Source organism: Parus major, chromosome 9 (genome assembly GCF_001522545.3).
Source record: "Parus major isolate Abel chromosome 9, Parus_major1.1, whole genome shotgun sequence".
Classification (NCBI taxonomy): Eukaryota; Metazoa; Chordata; class Aves; order Passeriformes; family Paridae; genus Parus; species Parus major.
The window spans coordinates 18443434-18466213 of NC_031778.1; the positions used below are offsets into that span (position 1 = coordinate 18443434).

At 41.6% G+C, this 22780-nt stretch overlaps 1 protein-coding gene across 4 annotated transcripts; it reads right to left on the reverse strand.

Annotated features, from left to right (window-relative positions):
• Positions 1-71: 71 nt before the first annotated feature.
• On the reverse strand, positions 72-22311 carry MFN1 (mitofusin 1). 4 transcript variants are annotated; one of them, XM_015637577.3, is made up of 18 exons: positions 22218-22311; positions 21486-21607; positions 20463-20598; positions 19243-19405; positions 18479-18603; positions 16927-17035; positions 14697-14804; positions 13882-14035; positions 13691-13758; positions 9227-9348; positions 7617-7743; positions 7241-7345; positions 6069-6171; positions 4869-5098; positions 4253-4408; positions 3556-3752; positions 2273-2407; positions 72-1586 (listed from the first exon to the last, which is right to left on the reverse strand). In XM_015637577.3, exons 2-18 carry the CDS (start codon positions 21598-21600, stop codon positions 1517-1519), a joined length of 2223 nt encoding a protein of 740 aa, XP_015493063.1. In that variant the 5' UTR covers positions 21601-21607; positions 22218-22311; the 3' UTR covers positions 72-1516. The 4 variants fall into 4 exon arrangements, with proteins under 4 accessions (XP_015493063.1, XP_015493064.1, XP_018863329.1 ...); XM_015637578.3 differs by lacking the exon at positions 22218-22311 and adding an exon at positions 21733-22008; XM_019007784.2 differs by lacking the exon at positions 22218-22311 and having other exon boundaries at positions 21486-22008.
• Positions 22312-22780: the final 469 nt, after the last annotated feature.

The window sequence follows — 22780 nt, forward strand, 5'->3', positions numbered from 1 at the left end:
CACACGACCTGCATTATCTGTGGGAGTGATATGCAGGTCTCCACCTGGGACAGAGCTGCCAAAGAACTTAGTAGAACACAGGGGTAAGACTTCTTTTAATAAATAACTGTAAAACACATGCATTGAAAGTTTTATCTTGATACAATGTCAATACAAATGCTCCACAAACAGAGCATTGATACACAGCTGTGCCCTAACCGACACCAAGGCTGGGCTGTTACTCAGGGCTGAATGCCACAGTTTCCCTCAAACCCCCAGGACTCCCCATGCACAATCAGAACAAACCCCTGAACACACTGGTGGAACTGCTGTCTTCCATTAATTCCTTTAGCATTACATCTTACATCTGCTTCCTGATGAGACAGCCCTTAGTTACTGGAAAATAGCAAACTCCTATGCCTTAGAGCTGAATCTTTAACTTAAGTCAATGTTACCACTGCCATAAAAATATATAAATACTCTGAAAACGCTTTTCTTTTAAAATAATTTTAAAAAGTCTAGTTAGAAAAAAGTAGATGTTGAATGACAGCAGACAGCAGCAGCAGGAGGTTTTTTAAGAGGCTTTGTTGGAGGTGAGTAAAGGACTCCAGCACAGCTGCCTGGAGTCTGACCTAGAGGAGACCTGTTCTACAGCAGAGGGGCTGGGCAGGGAGTGATGTGGCTGCACCATGTCCTGCTCCCTGAGTGCAGCAGCAAGAGCCCCAGGTCCCTCCTGGCACCCTGAGCTTCCCTACCCAACCTACACCAATCATGCCCAGAGCATCTCAGCAAACCCTGCTGTGCCTGGCTGTGAGCTTGGGGTGGTGACACACCTGAGCTCACCTGATCATGGTTCTAGCCATGTGCTCACTGGCAAAGGACCACTTCACTTCTCTACCAACTGCAAGAAACAGGTTCACTTTCGTGTAATCAGTGCTCTCTTGGCTCAAGGAGGTGGCGAGAGGAGCCTTGAGCCCACTGCATTTCCTTAGTGCAGTTCACCCTCATCTTTTGTTGCCCTTTCAGAAGGAAATGCTGCCCAACACACTGGCATCTGCTTTCCAAACATGTCAGGAGTCTTCTCCCATGCAAAGTTTGTACTTCCCTTCACTAAACAAAATCACATCTACGTGGAAAACCAGCACCCTCCAGGCCTGGACAATCCCTAAGCAGCTGAAAGCAGGAGACTGGGCTAAGCTCTTCCCCTGCCTAAAGTCCTGGATGCCAGGAAGCAAGACTTGCTACTGCTACATGCTCATGAAAACAAGTGAGGATTTGGGGTTTTATTGTCAAGTACCCAAAAGAATTTAGTGTTTAAAGGTAATTTTTAACCCAAAATCTGCAAAACTAACATAACACTCAAGAGTACCACAGCTCTTCAGTTTGGTTCACCATCAGAATCCCAAGTTTTACAACTGTCACCAGAGCAACATTAAAAATATAAATCATTTCAAGTGCCTCCACAGAATAGAAGTGTCACCTGTAGAATTTCTACTTTGCCCTACAAAGGAGCAGCAGGAAGGTTCACAATGATGTTTTATTTATTCTTTTGAAGAAAATGTTTTGTGAAGCGATCTAGTTCATTCTCAAGGTGAATGGCTTTATTTCTGTAAAACAAACAAAAGCAAGGGATTTACTTCAGTGCCCAAACATGCCAAAGGCAAGATTGACATCAGTGTTTCATTTCTATTCCTCTACTGACACACCCAGCACTAAGAAAACATCAATGCAGGATTTTAGAAGGGGGGGTGGGGGCAGATGTTCACCTGACAGTGGTGGTGGATGCCTGAGGCCAGGAGGCAGCAGCCCAGTGCCAGGGCAGCCTTTCAGCAGGTGGAAAGAACAGGAAACTACAGCTGAGGCTGCTTCCAAGTGCCTGAACCATCAACTGCTGGAAGTTCCTCCTCTGCAAACACCTACCACTGGCACCACCAGTACTGCACTGGATGACTCAGCACAGCTGCTCTCCTGCTCTGTTCTGGGGAGGGGTATTTGGGAAGGTGCCACCTGCAAGTTACCTACAGGAGACTAAAATTCTGGTCAAAGGCCTGTCTCCCACACTAAAGAGAGACAAGGGTAAAGATGACCTAAGAAATATTATTTTTGGAGGTTAGCTGATTGACTGAGGCAACAGCATACATTTATTTAACTTACCCAGAGCTGTTCAGGGTATCTTTGCATCCCCTTCTGCAACTGAACTAACCTAGTTCAACACCAGAGTAACAGCAAGCACTGATCACTCTGAAGTCAGCAAGGCTAAGAGATGTTTGTGTTCAGTCACACCAAGCCTTACCTCAGCTGCTTGGAGCTGCTCTGTATGTTCTCCAGCTGATCTATTTCTTTGGAAAGCCTAGCTATTTCTTTTTCCAGGTTTTTCTCAGTAACATCCACCTGCTGACAAAGCCGAGCAAAAGTAGTGGCCATTTCCCTAAAGTGAAAACAAGTAATCATGATTCACAGAAGTTTATGCTAAAAAAATAGTAAGAAATAAAATCTCATGGCATTGCAGCATGCAGAACACAGCAATCAAAGCCTCCAGCTGTTATGGGATTACAGAATAGCATAAAGCAGGAGAATTGATTACTTCTTAAATTAGGAAAAAAACCCTCAAGACACCAAATGTATCTCAGTCTATGCCTACATTGTGCCTGGCCATTTTCATAGAACATTAACAGGTCTGAGTCTGAGATGGGGCTCTGGCTGTGGCAGGAGGTGCCAGAGCAGCCCCACAGCACCAAACTCAGTGCCCTGTGCCACACTCAGTGTCCTGCTCACAGGAACATTGCTCCAGCCCTGCCCACTGAGGCACCCCATCCTACATCCCTCCTTAGCCACGTGCTCCCAACCTGCTCCAGGACTCCAAAACAAACCCAGTTACCAGCCTGGGCCTAGCACCCAGGATCTCACGCAGGAGACAAAGCACCCTCTCCTCTCTGCTGGAACACTGGTTTGAATGCAGCTTTTCCATGCCCTCACAGAGCTGCTGGAACACGGAGATGGATCTCTTTCCTCTACTGAAGCTTAACTTTTTACTATTCCATTTTTTTGTTTTCTCTTTCCAAAACACTTTCCCACCTGCGTCTGCTAAGTAATGTCTGGCTGATTGTCTTCCTTAGCTTCTTCTTGAAACTATGTGTTTTGACTGAATTATTTTTTCAGAAAATTAGGGCTGCAAATGCGCCCTCTAGCCCTCAGAGTGCAGAACACCTCTCCTGTGTAGCTCAGGGAATAGTTCAGAAATCTTATCGAAGTTCATCTCCTGCAGTGCAGAAGTGCCAGGATTGGCTGCTCAGAACTTGCCCGTAGCAGCCCCTGGGGCACAAGCTCTGCTCATCTTTCCAGAGACTCCAAGGGCAGAGCAACTCAGGCTCCAGCAGAATGATCTCTCATGTCTCTATTGCAAGGTGCTGGACAAAGAGTCACCACCTTTAGAGCACCACACAGAACCACACATGGATGCAGGTATTGGCCTTTTCAGGAAGGCATTTTAAACTCTTCAAACCCCCTCCCACTAAGTGCCAAGGGACACTGAGGTGCAGGGCCAGTGCCAATGGCCTGTCCCAGTGTGACACTTACTGCTGCACCTGGTGGCTGCAGTTGGCGCTGGTGAGGCTGACGATCATCTGCAGCTTCTCGGTGGCGTAGTTCACAAACTGCTGCTTAAAGGCTCTCTCCTTGGCCCGAGTGGTCCAGGTCAGCCTCTCATACAGGTACAGCAGCCCATACATGCTCAGGGAGAATGAGATCAGCTTCCAGCCTATGGTCTTCCAAATCTGAAAAACAAAATCTTTATTAGCTTAAATAAATTGCCCTACAGAATGAAAGCAAATTCCACCCATTTTTAAAAAATCATCTCCACAGCTCTTTTACTTGATTTGTTTAAGAAAATAAATGTTTTCCATATTATTACTGCAGAGCAATATAGCTACATTCACATGAGCTGGTCCCCAATGGCACAGAGAATGTGCAGGTTACAGAAGCCTTGCTGCTCTTTCATGAAGGAAGCAAAGCTCCAACTAAATTCAAACTGAAGAAGGTATTATCAGATCACCATTTAATTCAGGCTTTGAACAAAGACTTATGGCAGAGAGAATATGCCCAGCTATCCTCAGAGTGATTAGCCTGGTTTCTCACTATGAACTGACTGTGGGTATCCAGTGCTCATCTGGCCCAGCATCAAGTCCACGGCACACTCTGTGCTACACCCCAAGCAGGACAGAGCAGCTCAGCCTCTGCCACCCCTTCCAGCAGGAATGTTGCCAGTGCTACTTGCCACTCCGCCAACAACGATGATGCTCATGGAGGTCCGGGATGTCAGCGAGGCTAAACTCAACACCAAAGGAATCATACATTCATCCTGGGGCACGTTCTCAGGAGTTATGGCAGGAAGGCTGGCGGCAGACGGGGTGCTGGCTAAAGGACGAGGGATCTAGAAGATGGGAACAGGGCAGCCTGAGTCAAAAGCATTAAGGAACTACACAGATGGGTTTTATTTTCATATATTCAGGCTTTGATTTACATGAAGGAAACCCTTCAGCAGAGAAATCTTGAAAAGGACTCCTGAGGAGCAGTGGAGGCTTTGATAATTCCTCCAACAGAGAATAAGGGTCTGTGCAGGGCTGGTTCTGGCCCAAGGATCCAAATATTACAAATGAAATAGACTACTCAAAGGGTTCAATCCAAAGGAAAAACAACTTATTTTAAAATAGGTTTTTACTTCCATTCTAACCCTGAATATAATCCAATAAAAGCAACCCTCACCAAAAATATTTCACAGAATGGATCTAGGGAAAGGTAGCAGGAAGCATGTGAATAGCACTGGCACAGAGTAAAAATCAATATATTCTCATCGAGGTAAAACAAGGCAGCCCAGGCTCTGAAGAACTCACATGTAGGTTTGGATCTGCTAATCCCAGGAGTACTTTCTGAGCTTGTTTAGGACCCAAGAAACGGTTTACAAGAGAAGTCCATCCCAAAGAAAAGTGGAACATGATATCCTCTTGAAAATCTGCACACAGGCTATGACAGTTTAGATCATAGCTAAGGTCAAACTTCCTGCATGGAATTAGCAAGTGGAGCTGATCCTGAACACTAGAAGGCAACAATGGTTTCAGATTTTCTAGAAATAAAAACAAACAGTAAAGATGAGTTACCATTAGAAGAAGAGCATATTCACAAGCAGTATCTCTGCACTGCTGACCAGCTTTCTCAATTCAGAGAATCTAAACTGACCAGTTCTTTATTTATTTATTTATTTGTAAAATCAGTGGCATTTCAGCAGGATTGACCCTAAAAGAGCAGGAAATTTATTGCTCTGATACAAGAAAACAGTCATGAAAATCAACTCACCAGGGAAGCACTGCTGGAAAAAAAGACTCAAAGTTAACTGAAAGACCTCTATCAGTGGTCAAAAGATAGGAATGAAGTAAGAAAAAAAAATTGATTTATCCATCAGTTCTGTGGTGCCACACAGAAAAGGCAACATTATTACATATTAGGACAGAAGGGTTCACCTAATTTCATGATCTTGCTCTGAATCTTTTATTACCAGGAACAGACCAATAGGGATGGATGTGCAATAGTTACTACTTATAAAGAAAAAAAAAGGGGAGTACACAAATCCTTTGTAAAATGAACTGGTTTGCATTCTGGGTCTGGAGTGACCTAGGGAGAGCATTATACTGCAGAAACATTTTCTAATAATTAGTGCATTTGGTGCATCTCTTGTGGAAGCCAAATTTTAAATGGGTTTATAAAAGGATTAGATGAGTTTCCAAAGGACAGGTCCATTATTACTTGCTTAAGCCATTAAACCAGATGCACTGTATCAGCTCAGAAGTCCCTAAAATGGAGAGGGATTCCTATATTTACCCTGGTTCATCATTCTTCTCCCCCAGCATTTGTTACTGGCTAGTATCAGAAACAGAGGACTGAGCTAAACACTCAGTCCTGTCTATCATGGCTTTTCCTTTATCCTTTACAGCACCAATGTTAAGCATGATCAGAAAGAAAACTCTTTAAAAACTGAATTTTCTTAGATTGAGTTCTTTCAAATGTCAAGTGTTAACATTCCTCCTCCCTCCTCCTACCAATCATCTCCTGCTGGGACTGGTGCATTGACTCGTTGACTTCAGTGGAGCAGCGCTCAGCCAGGTTCTTTCCCAAGCCATCTTCTATATGTTTGTTCAGTTCCTGAAGTGTTATAAAGAACACAAGCTCATCAATTTGTATTTAGCCAATCAGTTACATTATATGGAGCAGGAATATGTTTCACTAAGCACTGTTATTTACAGTGGGAAGAAAAGCATGTTTCCATGGAAATACCATGCTTTCCAACTGCACTCTAGGACTGAAGACCTAACTGAAGTGACACACCAAAGATTTCCCTGCAAACATTGAAAAGTGTAAGAGTCTGTACTTTCAATAACTGTGACAGTGAAAAGCAAACCACTACCCACTGCCCTGCAAAGCCCTTACTGTGTCATTTGATGGGAGCCAATTCCACTGCTCTGCACAGGGACAAACCCAGCCCACCAGCTCCCACGGGGGCCTGCTCAGGATACTCTGTTAGGGGTGAAACAGCAGGGATAGTCCTGAAATTGCAGCACTCCCAGGTGATCAGCCAGACTGGAACAGCCTGAGATGAGCTCAGCCAGTTGGAGCACGGTGCTATTAACACCAAACTTGTGGGTTTGATCCCTGTACAGGCCATTTGTTTGAGTTGGACTCGGTGATCCTTGTGGGTCCCTTCCAACTCAGAACATTCTGTGACTTCAGGGGGGAGCTATGGCAGTCATCATTATCAGCAAAGTCTGAGCACAAGAGGCAAACAGGTATACATGTGCTTTAATTTAAAACATTAAGTTTGAGGAGGAATTTATAAAAGTTAAAAAAACTCAAACCAGCTTTTATTAAAAGTGTTGAGTGTTTGAAAGCTCATTTTGTTTTTGGATCTATCTGATTTTAGGAATAGTGAAAATTATTTATGCAAAGTCTTATTTACTGGAAGTGAAGACATGAAATTAGGAACCACTCTACTACTAAAAACATGTTGAAGAAAAGATTAATTTCTTTACAAAAACAAAACAGAAAGCATTTTCAACCTTTTTCAGTTTTGGGTAGAGATATGCACATGTCAGCAATCAAAAATCCTGCAATGCTCAAAATCACATAAAATCTATGCAATTTATGAAAATACGGAAGTAGAAATTAAAGGAAAGACGAAGAGCCTGGCTTCAAACCATTAAAAAAAATAACTTACTGTCTTATAGAGCTTCAATACTTGAGGAGAAGGGTGAAAATCAGAATAAAATTCATCAACTAAAACTGAAAGCCGGCAAATCTCATCAGTCATGGCAGAGGAGACCTGGAAGAACACATGAAATGTTTCTGCTACCTTTTCCAGACAGAGTGAGAACAGACTGCTGCACAAACTGTCCCAAGAAATCATTCAATCACCTGACAGTCAGGAAACATTGTCATTTTAAGCTTTTGCTTTTTCCTTTTTTTTTTTATTGAATAAGGAACATTCTGACATTTCAAACATATTTCCTGAGATGGGTGGGCTCCAAAAGGAGCTGCCTGAGAGAGAAGGCAACACTTGGATGTGAGAAGTTGTTCCCACTGCCTTTACTTACTTTGTTTTCGACTTCCTCGGTAACGCGTTTGATTTTTTCCTTGGTGTCTTCTGTCAAAATGTTCAGCTGATTTCGAACAAAGTCCAGCCTGTCCTTCTGATCCTCTCGCTCTTCCATGGACTGGACTCTAACGTAGCAGAAAAGAAATCACCATCACCACCATGTATTCCCCCAGGAAAGAAACGAGTCCTTAACCAGGCATGGCTCATCCAGCTGATGGTTTCTGAGCAGCCAGGGGGAATCCCAAGTGCCACTGGCTGCCCAAAGCAGAGGCACTGCTCCAGAAGGGCTGTACATGGCAGTTCCATGTGCGTGAGCATTCAAAGGCTGTGCTGAGCAAACACAACTCAAAACCATCATTTCCAGACAGAATTGTTACCACTGTATTATCAAATAATTTCAACCAAAAAACGGTGTGGGGAATCAGAGGCCTTTAGTAACTTGTTAATTGTGCTTTTAAAAAAGGGTAAATCTGATCAAACTGCTGCTCACAAATAGCATTCAACCATTCCTTAACAGTGACGTGGGTCTGATGACCCTGCAAAGCCAAGGGGACGTGGCAGAAACCAACCTTGTCACAAATAAGTAAATAAGTGTCTTCAGCATTCCTTGACCTATCACTTAATCAAAACTTCCTGAAAACCTGGAGCAATTTCATCTTGAAGGGCCAGCAGAAACAACAAATAACAATTCAGACTAAGAGGTGTCACCACAGACGTTTTGGTTAAGTCAATTGACAGAAAGAAGTAGAATATCAGCATATTTTCAAACATTTCACATCATGTTTTCATGGGATCTGACAATGTGAGACAAGTCAGTATGTAAACAGGCAGTCTGTAAAAACTGACATATTCAGGGGGATGAGTGTGTTTGACAGCACAGTGAAGTCTGTTGAAACACAAAGACACATTATTGATAGGCAGGAAGGAGATGGATGGGAAGGATTAATCGTGACAGCAAGTTCACTGTGTACAAGAGACACAAGGTGGCAACAAAAGTGAGGAAAAACTGCACACATATGCAAACCTCAAAGGATGCATGAAGCTACCAGACAGAGCAGATGAACAGCTATCATTAGCACTAAAGGATTACACGAGTGAATAGAGAATAAGGATATTTAAGGATGCAATCTGGAAAGGGCCAGAGGACAAGCCTCTGTTAGCTTGGGCTCATCTCTCTCCTTACAGTATTCTAATCACTTGCAAATTAAAGTATCTACATACTTCCATTTTTTTTCTTCACTGTAACTGTTAATGAAAGTAGAGCAGGCCCAAACATCACCTCTGAAATGCTGGATACCACTAGAAAAACTTAATATTTTAAATATTTCTGAAAAAAAGGTTTGAAAACACACAGTAAAATTAGTAATGAAGAACATCAAATTAAACCAAGTTCCCTGTACTGAAGTCACAGACCAAGAGTACAACTGAGTGGACGAGTGAACAATGGTAAGACTGACATATTGACACACCAGGGAAATTGTCTGTTTCTTACCAACCAGAAAAAGTGAACTTTAAAGTCCATAATGGCCCAAGAAAATCACCATCACAGAAATGGCTCCTCAGATGATCTGGACAAACCAAATCCAACCAGCCCTCCAACCCACCTACCTTTTCTCTGCTGCTGCCACGTTTATGGTGTCCATAATGTTTTTCACAGTATCTATTATCTGTTTAGCTCTGATAGTGTGCTGTTCAAACTTGGTTTTCACGGCTGACTGCGAGATACACTCCTGCGAGGGGCCCAAGCCACAACACATTACTGCAATTCCATGCCAACACAATCAGGAATTTCACTGTCAGAAAGCACATGCTGCCACTTTTATCATGAACTTAAACCAGTGAGAAGTAAAGAAGAAGAAAGCATAAAGAAATTAAGAGACAACAGAAACTGAAATCTCAAACGAGTCTATAGCAGCAGATCTGCCTTCGTGTCCATTCACAGTAATGTGCATAGGTTATCATTCTTTAAAATAAATGAATAATGTAACAAAAAAAAAACCACAAACAAACCAAAAAAAACCAACTCAGATGAATACATAAGATAAATCTATCTCCTTAGGAAATTTTCAAAACCATCTATTTGGAATTACAAATGTCAAATATGAATGCTAGAAATATGGCTTGGCTTGAGTTTTCTTTGTTGCACTACAAAGTCTTACTTTCAGGAGGCAATTCTGTCAATAAAATTTGACATTCTCATGTCAATACTGACCATCCAGGAACAAAATATACAATTAGGAATAAGAAACAAGGGTTTTCTCATGGGATAAACAAAAGTTAAGTAGTCCTGAAAATATCAGCTTGTTTGCATATTACTGAAGTGTTAAATGAGTAGGTACAAAATGCTCTAACAATACCATTTCTAATCAATCTTCAATATTGAACAGTAATTCAGAAATACAGGACAGTGACTGAAGAGCTCTTGTGTTTGAGGGGAAGAAAGCAAGCAGATGATTTCCTTAAACGAGATTGACGGGATTTTTAAATTGTTCTCCATCTGTGGATTCAGCTTTCATGGCATAGGTTTGGATTGTTTTTAGAAGACTTGCCTATGACTTTAGCCTATGCTGTAATTAGAAATTTCAGCTATCTAAAAATAATAGATGAAAATAAAATAAACAAAATGGGTAAAATAGTCCCTGTTCCTCGACGAAGCAGATCTAGAAATCAGCAATGAAAGGCCAGAGTTTCTTAAATATCAGCACATTGTAAGAGCTAGACTAGGCACAGAGCAGAGTCTTCCCAACGTTAGTATGTGGTAGATAAAAGGATGACAATCACTCACAACACAATCAGAAAATCCAAGTTACAGCACTAGGAAAAACACAAAGGTTAGTTAAACGATGGGGAAAGATAAGAGGGGGACAGCAGCAGTTTCTCTGTTTGTCTGTATATAAGTATTGAAACCAAGATAAATTGTTTCAACAGTCTAACCAAAACCAGTTACCTTCCAGCTCACTGCCAGTAGCACAGGACAGTCGTTTAGTGCCCAGCACGTTCCACATTCCATTTCTGGGCAGTGCTGGGGAACAGCTCTGCAGCAGCTGCCTCATTCCAGCTCTGCCTTCACTCCCCTCTACAGACAGGAGTACTCTTCCACCCTGCCTCCCTCCTCCACTGTTTCCACATCACTTCTGCTGCCAGTACTTTTGAGAAACACCCCAACCTAAGGCATGGAGGGGGTGGTTTTATGTAGGATATCCTCAAGGTGCTACTGCACACAGTGCAGGATCCAGGCTTTTCTTTGCTGTTTCAATCAGGCATTCTATGTACCTCACTGTAAATTTCAGAAAATACACTGACTACTTTCTATTACTCCCCAATATAAAAATTCAGAACTGATCCAAGAATTCAATGCTTTAAGACTGCCTTTCTCCTTTTTGCAATACAGCTGACATACATAGCAGCATTACTTTTTAAAGCATGAATCTCTAGAATCTTAATTTCCCTGCTGCTTACAAGTGTTTCAAGTAATACCTGAACCAGGTTTGGTTTTTTTTAGCAACTTCAACCACCCTGTGCTTTGCAGACAAACATGTTTCATCTAGCTTTGGAATGATTGTTGCCCTCACACAAAGTCTACATAAATCTTACAAGCCTTTCAAAAATAGTCCAAATTCTTCTCATATCACAACTAACTAGCACTGGTGGGTTGTTTCTAGATATTTTAATTATTTTTTTTTAAGATTCTATCTATACTGAGCTCATATCAGTCCTGGAATGAACAGGCTTTCCCATAAGTGAACTGAGACTAAAATCAGGAATGTGGAAGTACTGGAGAATAACAGCTCCTCTTCTCAGCCCATATGGAGAAGAGGGAAAAGCTGTCCAAATTTAGTGAAGACAAAAGCAGGGTGAGAGAATCCAGGAGGAGCAAACCCAGCAGATACAGCCAGGGGGAACAAGGCACATGTGGACAGGTCTGTGAGATGACAGATTACCGAGAGATATAAGCTGGACAGAAAAGTGAGAGATGTTTGGGAAGTCTGAGGAAGGCACCTGCACAGGACAAGGAGCGAAAGGCAAGACCGACTGAGGCAGGGAAGGAATCAGTGTTTGATGAGGACAGACAGAAGCATCTGTGCTCTCATCCCTTCCTTTTCACACAGTGGAATGTAATCCAAATTGCTGGGACTTGCAGCTCCTCTGTCAGGAAACAGAGTAAATGTGAAGTGCTTTAGTCAGAAGTGCTTAGGCTGTACCCAGGGCTGTACAGCATCTGAGTTTGGTCTGGCAGTGCAAAAGGCACACTATCTGTGAGAATTTCACACAGAAAGCTCTCCCTGCAGTCTGAGATTCCTCATTAATACAGAGCCTAGAGCTGGCAAGCAGAACTGATGACAACAGTTGTCAGCTACTTTATCAGCTCAGGTGACAGTCATTTGAGTATCAGGTCTGAAGGCTTCAGACCTGGTAAACCATTTCATTCTCAGCCTTGCTTTAAAAGCACACAAACTGCCTCTGTAACTTAGGAAACTGCCACAAACCCTGAATGTGAAAGAGGCTGCAACAGCGAGCACTCAAAATTGAAACTGCTTTGGCAATCTCAATTCAGCAGAGTTGTCATTCTCTTTAAATGATGGGATCACACCCCTATTCAAAGCTATTAATAATGATTTTAGGATGAAACACAGCTGAGAAGGGAAAAACACTACAGAATCTACTCTCACTGCTGGAGTCAGGCATGCAGCAAACGTAATGCATTGTGAAAGAAGAAAAAAGGTTGATTTAAGCTGATGCAGTGCTGTCATAGAATTGTTCCTTGTCCCAGCCTCTGCCACAGAAACTTGTCATGGTTGTGATCCTGTGACAGATACTTCTCATTGTGGCGGCCAGCTTGAGTCTGTGACATCTGATTTACAAATGTGCTGAGCACTCACAGCATCACATCATTTAATAAGTCATCATCCATCTTCATACTCAAGTCTTCTAAGCACTGAGTGCTTAACTATAATTGTAAGAGATTTTGTCAAAAAAGCTTTGGGTACAGCAGATGGCAAAATACAATAATGAACAGTAACTGATTTAGAAGCTCGATTTCCACTTTTTTCCTGCTGGCTCAAAGTTTCCTACTACGGTTGTGAAATTGCAAAAAACATGCATGTCTGACTATAGCTAGTGACACAAGAAATGCCATGTCTCATGGAGCCAGGCCCTGCCAGTACCCAAACCCTTTATTTCAACACTGCAGTCACTTATCAGATGAGTGTGGATAAGGATTAAATTTAGTCTGACATTTCCTTGCTTATGCAAGAGCAAATCAAGCTATTGCTTTAAAACCTTTCTGATATACCCACATCATTACATAATTCAGTTTTGCTAAGGTCAAATGGGTTTGTTGTAATGCAAGAACAAACACTTTTCAGAGGCAGTTTGATTTCTGTTTTTTTTAAATACTCGTATACAAAACCATTGAGGAATACCAAAGAGTCCTCCTTAAGATATCCAAGAATGGCTTTAGTTAATTAGTTATCAAATTTAGCAAGTCAAATGGATCCTATAACAAAGAAACCACTCAACTGTCTATCCAGTCCTGCTTCTGTAGAAACTGTGAACTCCAACTATGAATATGGCTAAACTGAGGTGGAAGGGTGGATTCTGTACAGCACGGAGGATGCAAGGACAGTGTTAATGATGAGAGTAACAGAGCTAAGAGGTAATAATGGTGATAGATTCAAAACTCTGCCTTTAGAAATGGAAGTGTATTTTTAGATTTACATTGATGAAACTGAATTTCTTACTGCAAACATTTACCAGCACATGGCTGTAAGTGATCATGTTTCAAGACTGTTCTTACATAGACTCTATTGCTCTTGAGATCTCAAAACATGAGCTAAGAGTTCTTGTCCCTTCCCTCACTGATATAATTCTGCTTTCCAACAACTACCTGCTATTCAAGGTGAGAAGGTATGAACAGAACCCACAGAAAAGCCAAAGCTGCAGATGGTTTAAGTACCTTACACTCCCCTCCACTTGCTAATATGGGTAATGCTCAGTATAGTTATGCTAAGCCTAAGAAAAAGCTACCTTTACAATGAAAACCAGGCAGTCTAAAAAGCCCATCATAAATACCTCAAATATCTGCTCAAAATGTTGAAATTCCTGGAATCTTGTTTGAAATCCTTCAGCAAGTGCTTCACCTGTGAAACAACAGACCATAAGGGAGACAGCAGTACCTTACAGCAGGGACTGCATCTTAAATATATTTATCGGGTTTTATAGTGTTTTTCTGTATTTGAGGAAAAGCAGGAGTTCCTACACACCACCCTCAGGCATTCCTTGGGCCTTTTGTCTCCTGGCACTCAGAACTTCTTTTGCTGAAACAAAAAAGATGCGATTCCTGGCTTCTACAGGATCAATAACTTTGAGCTCATCGACCAGGAAAGTCAGACAGCGCTCCATGTGCTGCCTACGCACCTAAGAAAAAGGTAAAAGCTCATGAGAAAAAGGCAAAATCTGAGCTGTCAACACATCACAACATCAGAGTCAGAAACAGATGCTGAACCACCCCTCTGACAGCCAACGCCTGCCAACCCTACAGAGGCAGCAGCTGCTTTTACTCCTTTAAACAGACCTGGACTCTGTTCTGTTCCTCCAACAATTGTATTTACTTAAGAGATCTCAGCCAGTTACTGGGGTAAACCCTTCATTCCCCATACACGGAGAAGTAATTCTCACTGCAAGCTGGCTGCTGTTGGGAAGATCTGAAGATCCAAACTGTTCCCATCTAATGCTGTACTTTCCCAGCTACTCTATGGAGGTATAAAAGCATAAACTGTGCCCTCAGGTTCCACTATCACTGCAGAAACAAAAGGTAATACAAATAAGATTAAAAAACAAGTTTAACTGTGGAGGAAAAAGGTTCTAAAGAAGTCTCCCATTTTCTTACTTGCCTGCATATATTGTCATTTGAATTCCAAGTTGCTTTTTGGTCAGAATGAGGAATAGGTTATTTCCATTTTCTGACCATGTAACTTACCCTTTTATTAATAAGACAAAGCCGGTGTACATAATATTATGTAATATTAATACATATTAATTAACTGTCAACCCACGTATGAGCCATAAATTCACTCACATCTTCCATGTACTCTGGTTCTGATGCAGAGGCATCCCATCTATTATTGAGGATGAAGATGTTTGGCTTGGAAAGTCGTTCGTTCACTTTATGGAAAAAATGTTTCTCCTAAGAATTAAAGCACAAACAGAAAATTCCCCAGACTTGCAAACCAGAGTCACACATTTTTCTGTAACAGATTCTGCAGTTCATCCAGCTTTTTAAAAGTCTATTACAAAGAATTCATCAGCATTAGAACACACAGATAATCAGCACATAACAGCTTAGGGTAGTTCAAAAGTCATCAAATGTCTTAAAACTGACGCCAGTGCTAAAAGTCAGAGACACTGCAACTTCCTCTAAAAACAGGTAAAAAAACAAACTAAGAAAACTTCCAATAAATAGTTCAAAAAACATTTCCTGTTACTTCTCTGTAGTTCACTGTAGTATGTAGAGGACATATGGTTGAGACACAGCAAAGAAAGTCATTGATGAATGACTTAATTTAACAAAACTAAGTGTATTTAGGTCTCTTGTCTGCACCTACCACGCATTATTGCTGTTTACAGAGTCATAATGGGTAAGTCGTGATGGAGTGAGTCCCCAATCAGAAAAGCTAAAACAGAAGAAATCTCTGGGCTGCCATAAAGTTTTCCAGACTGCAACAGGACACTACAACATATCCTGGACACAGCACTGGAGATCCATTATTCTCCATCAGCTGGGAATAAGCATGGGCAAACCAGATCACTGCTGCAGAAATCAGAACTTTGTCTGAGAAGAATTTATGAGAGAATAGTAGAAGAATCACATTTTCACAAAAAAAATCTCTGGTAGTGTGGCAAAATAATGCCAAGTATTCTCAAACCTGTTATGGTAACAGGCAAAAACAATGCTTAAGAAGCATGAGAACACAGTTGTCGAAAGCTTTATCTGCAGGATAACTTATGTTATCTACATAGCAATAAGATGTTCACTGAAATAATTTTTCTTTTTCCTTTAATTAAAAGGCCCCAACAACTGTGTTATATATATATAATGTAAACAATTTACAGATTTTGTAAAAGTCTAGAAATGTCACTCCTGTGACATAATAGAGAAGACATGGCCACAGTGGTGCCAAATCCTCTTTGCCTTGAATGTCTTAAGAATTTTCTTTTTATTCTAAATCACATATCTTGCATTTGACTCTGTGGACTCAGCTCAGAAGATGGAATGTAATGATTTTAAACTTACATTCTTCTCAGACTTCTACCAAACTATTTTAATTTGCTAGAATGCAAAGAAATACTGTCTTTTCACACTCAGTTCTTTATTGTATTAAAAATTGTCTCAACAGTCAGAAAGTTCAGGCCTTTCAGGTCACAGCTATGCTCAGAACAACCAGAACATATTATTTGTCTGCAGTAGGCTTAATAAAAATCATCAAGGATTTTCTCAGCAGCATTACTCTGCATTCTGGCACTTGCAATAACTTAGAAACCTTCTATTGTCAGCATCCACAATACTTAGTTTAGTCAAAACTGGAGATCACTACAAAATTACACCAAATTTCTGGTCTTGTATTTTGAATATCCCAACAGCTCCTCTGGTCACCTTAAACGTTCTCCTCTTACAAGTCCTACAATATTTAGGATGCAAGGTTCACTCTTCTCTCTCCTGAAACAAGGCTTTATAGAACAAAGACATCAAAATATCTTCAGCTCTCCACACTGCACAGAACCCTTATTACCAACACCTTCTTCAGAAAAAACACAGCCCACTGAGGGGAACCTGCAGCACTCATCCTCAACACAAGGTGTGTCAAGGGAATTCACCCTCTCTTGAGAGAGGAACAAGACAAGAACTCAACTCCCTTCACCTAGTTTGCGTATTTTACTGAATTTATGGAGTATTTCTGGATATTAAATACTCCGTAATTTCTTTGATAATACAAGTGTCTTCAGGTAATAAATACCAACAAATTGCAAAGCAAAACAAGCATTCTCTCATCCATTTATCAAAAACACAACTGAACTGTAAAGGACCATTATGACGCTCAAGGCAGAAAAAGCCAAGCCGGTAAGAAATTTAAATTTCATTCTACTTTTCATAGTGAGAGATACACATTATTTCTTGACTCCCACCCTCAAATCCTATTCACAAGATCTAAGTGCAGTGATTCATCTTCTATAAAGGTCTCAGCTATTCTGGTTATGGAACTGCTGAATATTTAAATGAAGAAGTAGCATAAAATCATTGCACATCATACCGTGTTCATGAGAGTTGATTCAGAATTGGCAACCAGGACAAACACATCAGCATCTAAACAGAACTTGTCAATCCAGCTGTCCAGTTCTGTAGTGACATCTGTGCCAGGGCTGTTGACAACAGAAAACACAAACTCTTATTTACACAGCAAAGAAGTAGCTGATTTTTATAAACTGATAGAAACAGAGTGGAAATGCCTAAGGGCCTTGCAAGAAGTCACAGAGGTTTGTATCTTGTATCTACCTCTAACTTGAAGTAAACATTGCACGAGCTAATTACCATCTAGAATTTATCAGTTACTTAATCATTAGACTACCTACTCATTCCAAAATTCAATTTCTGATTAGTAAGTATGCACATATAATTAAATGTCAAGTAAAGCGACAGGCAGTCCATCAGAAACCCAGACAGCCACACACAATGGTTCCCCTCCTTGGATCCTAATTTTTAATTTTAAAATTTATAGTTTATAAAGTATTTTTTTCATTGATAAAGTCCAAGTTTAAACCACTATGCTATGCAAGCTGTGCATAGATTTAGGAAGAAACCAAAATGAAGTAAAACCATAGTGCTATCCATTTAAAAAAACAAAAACATTAATTGGCATATGGGTATTAAGTCATGTTTGCAACACCTAAATTACTGCTGGTTCAATTTTTCTCAATTTAACAGTAAAAGGATGATTTACTCTTTTCAAGTACCTGCTCTCTCAGAATATATACTCTTTTCTTTTCCCTTTACTTTTTACCTTTAGCAACAGAGGCTGTGCAAATCCAAGATCATGCACCAAAGAAAATAATAACAAACTCCCAGTGATTTCAAAGTACAAGACAGAGACAGAACAAAAACCACTGCAATTTATTAGAATACACTCTGAATGTCTTTTTCTTGAAGAAATCATACTTAAAAATTCACTGAGACCTGTGTGAATTACTCTCAAATTCAGTATTTATTGATTACATGTCAGGTACAGATCAGCTGAAGGTCTGAAAAGCTGCTAAGAGGTTATAATGCAGTGGCCAGAAATAAGGGCACTTGGCATGGGCAAAGCTACCACTTCCAGAATTCTTTAAACACATCAACACATAGGAAATGCCAGCCTAACACAGGGCACACACAGTTGGCCATAGTCACAACTGCATTTTGAGGTCACTTTGGTATGTAGGCACTGCAAATCTTATCAGAAGCTTTTAAAAATGAAGTCCACATTGTTCATACTTGACATGATCAGCCTGAAGTGTTTCAAGAAAGGAAATGGGCAAAAGGTCAACAACCTTATTCACACTTCCATACTGTTTGTTTTGTTTTAAAGGTAGAGTATCCTCAGCCAAAAGCTATTCCCGTTTTCAGCCCAGTCACAAGACACTTGTCTGTTCCAATTGCTACAAGGGCAGAATCAGGAGGAAGATGACAAGCAATACATACAAAAGAACAAACTCTATCCTTTCATACAAAAAAGACTTTCAAGAATTTTGAATCTAAACCAATCTGTTTTCTAAACATTGTAATGGCTAGTATCTTTAAGAAAATATTTACTAGAACAGAAAAGATACCTGTCCACTAAAACCAAATCATCTCTCAGCAGGGCACACTTTGACTTGGGCCAAAAGACATGGACCAGACAGCCAGCCTTCAAATCTTTATCCATGTGAAGTGCGTGAGCCAGCTGATTGACTGTCTAGAGAGAGCATTAAAGAGAAGACAGACATGAATATGTACCCCAAATAAGTCTGTAAACTAGTGTAATTCAGTTCTCAAGCAAACTTGGACAGGATCTATCTTGAAGAGGGTAACAGAGTTCATACTTTGTTCTGGTGAATAGCTGTGATTTTTTTTAAGCTCTTCAACTCACCAGCATCTAAAGAACAAGTTGTGCTTTGAAACTCAGACAAGAGTTTCTTTTGAGCCACCAATGTTCCCTACAGGGCTGGACTGTGTGCTACCGAGCATCATCATGAATTTGCTTCAGAGGTTTAACATATCAGCATAAGCAGTTCAATAAGATGAGCACCATAAGCCCAAATGAAGGGCACATTCCAAACCCTTAATCAGTAACAGGACTTACTTAGTCCTATAAGAATAAATCACTCAACACGTGCTATGCTACAATGAGACACGCATTAGTTGTTTCTCTAGAACAACCAAGAAAAACTGTGGAGCAGAGCACTTTAATTAGTTTGTTCTTCCCTCCTAAATAAGAACTTAAAAATCCAGAATGAGTGAGCCTTATACTTTTGTTGGATCTGAAACTGTTAAAAGAGACACTTTAAGAATCAGTTCCTGTGAAAATTAGCATGAAATCATCCAAGAAATATACCTTGACACTCTTCTTTTCATCTGATCCTTCTGTCATAAGATAAGCCTTATCTCCATCAGTCCCTTCCACACTGAGGAAGCAGTTTGTCGTATGGCCAATCCCACTGGGAAGTACCTTATCCCACAGCATTGCATTAATGACTGAACTTTTCCCACTGCTTGTTCTAGAGGGATAGAAAAGAAAAACACTTTGAGCAGAGCACAGCAGAATTAAGCACACCTTTGTGCTGAACTGAGTGCACCCCCAATGGAATGCATCAACCCCACAGAGCACAAGCAAGTTGGGGTACAGAGCTCCAGCCAGCAGAAAGTGGGGAGTGTTCATTTAGAGGAACTGGTCACCAGCTCCACCTTCTGCAAAAACTTGAAGTCCTCACTGGTGTCCTACTTTGCACTAACCCTCTACCCCTCACCTATAAATATTTGAGGTTCAACTATTACACAACAGCACTAAGTTACATAGACTGTAACTCGTTTTTGAGCGACTTCCAGAAAAAGTTAAGTGCTCACTGTACAATAGTTCACAAATTTATTCAAAATGGCAGAGGGACAGTTAAGTTCTCTTTTTCCTGCTCAGAACTTTTCCTCTTTGCAAAAGGGAAACTTTTATCACACATCACAGCATGTACTCAGCTTTTAACTTCTTGAAATATCAAGGCTGAGATATAATTAATTTCTTTATTCCACAACTTTTATAGTTTTTCTTTAAATAACTAAACTACTTTTAGCAAAATGAAGGCAAGACCACTGTTGTACACATTTTTTCCAATACTACTACAGAATTTTTAGAATCATGAAAATTCACACTCCAAAAATATGTAAACACATGTTTAAATATATGCCCAGAAAAATCAATCTCCCTGAAGCAAAGTGGACTAGCAGACCAAATTGTTACAGCTATCCTTAAAATCATCACACAGATCTATCAGACTGATATTACAACCAACCAGGGAACCATTTCTGCTTCTCTTCAGCTGCTTATAGACAGAATCGTGAACAGCTCCAAGTTTAGCTCTTCAGCACTTCTGATCAAATACCAAAAAACATGTCCTCAGCAGGAACAGTCCAGAACAAATTTATATATATATACATATAACAAGCAAACAAAACCCACCATTTTAAAAAAACCCATTCTGGAGAACAGGACAACCTCCGGCCTTCCCAAGTAAAAAAAAAAAATTAAAAGAAAAGAAATTAAGAATTAGTAATTTCATTCATTACCTGCCAAAAAATGCCACTTTCATGTGTCTCCGTGAGAGCACCTCTCTAATGACTGCCAACTTGTTTTTATATGCTTGTATTTTTGCTAGTTCATCTTCTGTTGCTACATGATCAAGCTCTGGGTTCTTGTATGTGGCTACACACAGAAAGAAAAAATATAAAAGCAATCACATATAGAGAATGTGTTCTGTGATACAAGGTGTAAGCAGTACTTAACATGCTAACTGCAGATTTTAATTACAGTGGTTGAACAAAACAAGCAAATACACACTACAGATGCTGATACCAGCCCTTATCATTTGCTAGCCCTGCTATAAACACTGGTGAAATCACAGCATAAATCACTTCAGATCAATTGCCAATCCAACCACTGATCTACTAACCCTGTGAACACAGCCTGATGGGCTCACCTGCCCAGTTCCTTGGGACATCTTTCCTTCAAAAAGACCTCTCATGGATACACAAGCTAAGCTGAGCTGTCTTCCCCCTGCAGAGCTCACTGGGATGATGAGCAACAAACTCTGTGTGGCCACACAGGTTCCATACTGCTAAAACCTCTGAGTCTAGATGTGTATAAGAGACAGGCATGAGCAACAAACTCTGTGTGGCCACACAGGTTCCATACTGCTAAAACCTCTGAGGGTGTGACCAGTGGTTCCCTGCATTGCATCACTGATGCATCTTTCTGCTGAAAAATGGGAGTACCTGTTTGTCCTTCCTTCTATGCAAAAGAAACCACCACAGAACTATAGGGCCGGGGTGGTGAAACTTTCACCCTCATGGAAAGGAGAGCAGACTGCCAATCCAAGTGACTTAATCAGCTTTTCAGGTATGTAGCCATGCCAGGCATTCCTTCTAACACAAGCTGAAATAAACTCCAGTGTCAAATGAAAAATGTCACTATTTCTGAAGGTGTGTGTTTATACAAACAACACAGTAACAGATAACATAAGGAAAATTATGCTGGTGTAAAACATACTCAAAACAAAGGATAAGGCCCTCATGTTTAAGAGGAAAGCTCACCTTCCACAAACGCAGCTCCCTCAGTGACATAGTCCAGCAGCTGGTCGAAGATGGCAGTGATGGTCTTTTTGGCCAGCACAAAATGCTTCAGTGGAGAGGCAGAGGCTTCTGCCATGCTGCAGCTGCAAGGAAACGTGCATAAAGTGACCAAACACTCGGTACACCCAGCTAATTAAAACTCATACACTGCACACACAGCCATTAAGCAACAAAACAAAACAAAGCAAAAACACCTGAAGCCCCAAACCTTAAACTCCAAAGGGCAGTAAATTCAGTTTGCGCTGTTTACTCTGATCTCCTCTCCTCACCACAACCGCCAAAAGCAGCTGGCGAAACTCGGGGACAGGTTGGAACCGATCTGGTGCTATCTGTCCCGGAAACACGAGGCTTTCCCCTCGTCAAACACGGCTCCCGCCTCCCCACCCCGCAGGTCAGCGCAGGCTCTCCGGCCAGCGAGCACGGGCCCCGCTCCCTCCCGGAGCCCCGGCTCGGCGGGGTCAGGCCGAGGGGCAGCGGCGGCCCCAGTCTCTTATGGTGCCTCACTCAGTCGTGCTCCCTCGCGGAGCCCCGGTTCAGCCCCGGTCCCTCGCGGAGCTCTGGCTCGGCCCCGGTCCCGCACGGAGCCCCGGTTCAGCCCCGGTCCCTCACGAAACCCCCGCTCGCCCCGGTCTCTCAGGAGCGCTGGCATAGCCCCGCTCCCTCCCTGAGCCCCCGCTGCCCCATGTCTCTCACGGAGCTCCCGGTCCCGGCCCCGTCCCTCACGGAGCCCCACTGGCCCCGTCCGTGCCCGTCACCGCCGCCGCCGGGACGGGGGGGGGGCGTCACTTCCCTTTCCTGCTCCTATGACCCCGCTCCGCGTGCGCCCGGGCACCGCCATGTTCAGTGCGGGCTGAGGGCGGCCGCCGCCATCTTGAGCGCGGGCAGGTCGCGAAATGGAGCCGGGAGGGCCCGGGGAGCAGCGGGGTCAGCACCCGGCACAGTCCGACAAAGGGACAACGACGGGAACGTGCAGGGGTTAAAGAGCTCATGCATTAGGAAACGAGAACAAAAAGGAAACTCGGCGACAACAACATTCTAGAGAACACATTATTTGAGGATTACTAATAGGCTGTATTTTAAGATCTTGCAATAATTTGTGGGATGTAAACTTTGTTTAGAAGTCAACAATCTTTCACATAAAAAAGGTCTTTGCTCAATAAGAAACGTGATCCAGGAATCTGACACACAGAGAGACTTGTTAAGGTTGGAAAATACCCCTAAAATCGAGTCACATATTAAAACTTAAGGATTCCAAA

Coding starts and splice junctions, on each gene's coding strand:
- MFN1 (XM_015637577.3), bottom strand. CDS start 21,600: ATGGCAGAAGCCTCTGCCTCTCCACTGAAGCATTTTGTGCTGGCCAAA. Junction 4,409..4,868: donor TAGCAGATCCAAACCTACAT/GTGAGTTCTTCA, acceptor CCCATCTTCTAG/ATCCCTCGTCCTTTAGCCAG. Junction 1,587..2,272: donor AGCAGCTCCAAGCAGCTGAG/GTAAGGCTTGGT, acceptor TTTGTTTTACAG/AAATAAAGCCATTCACCTTG.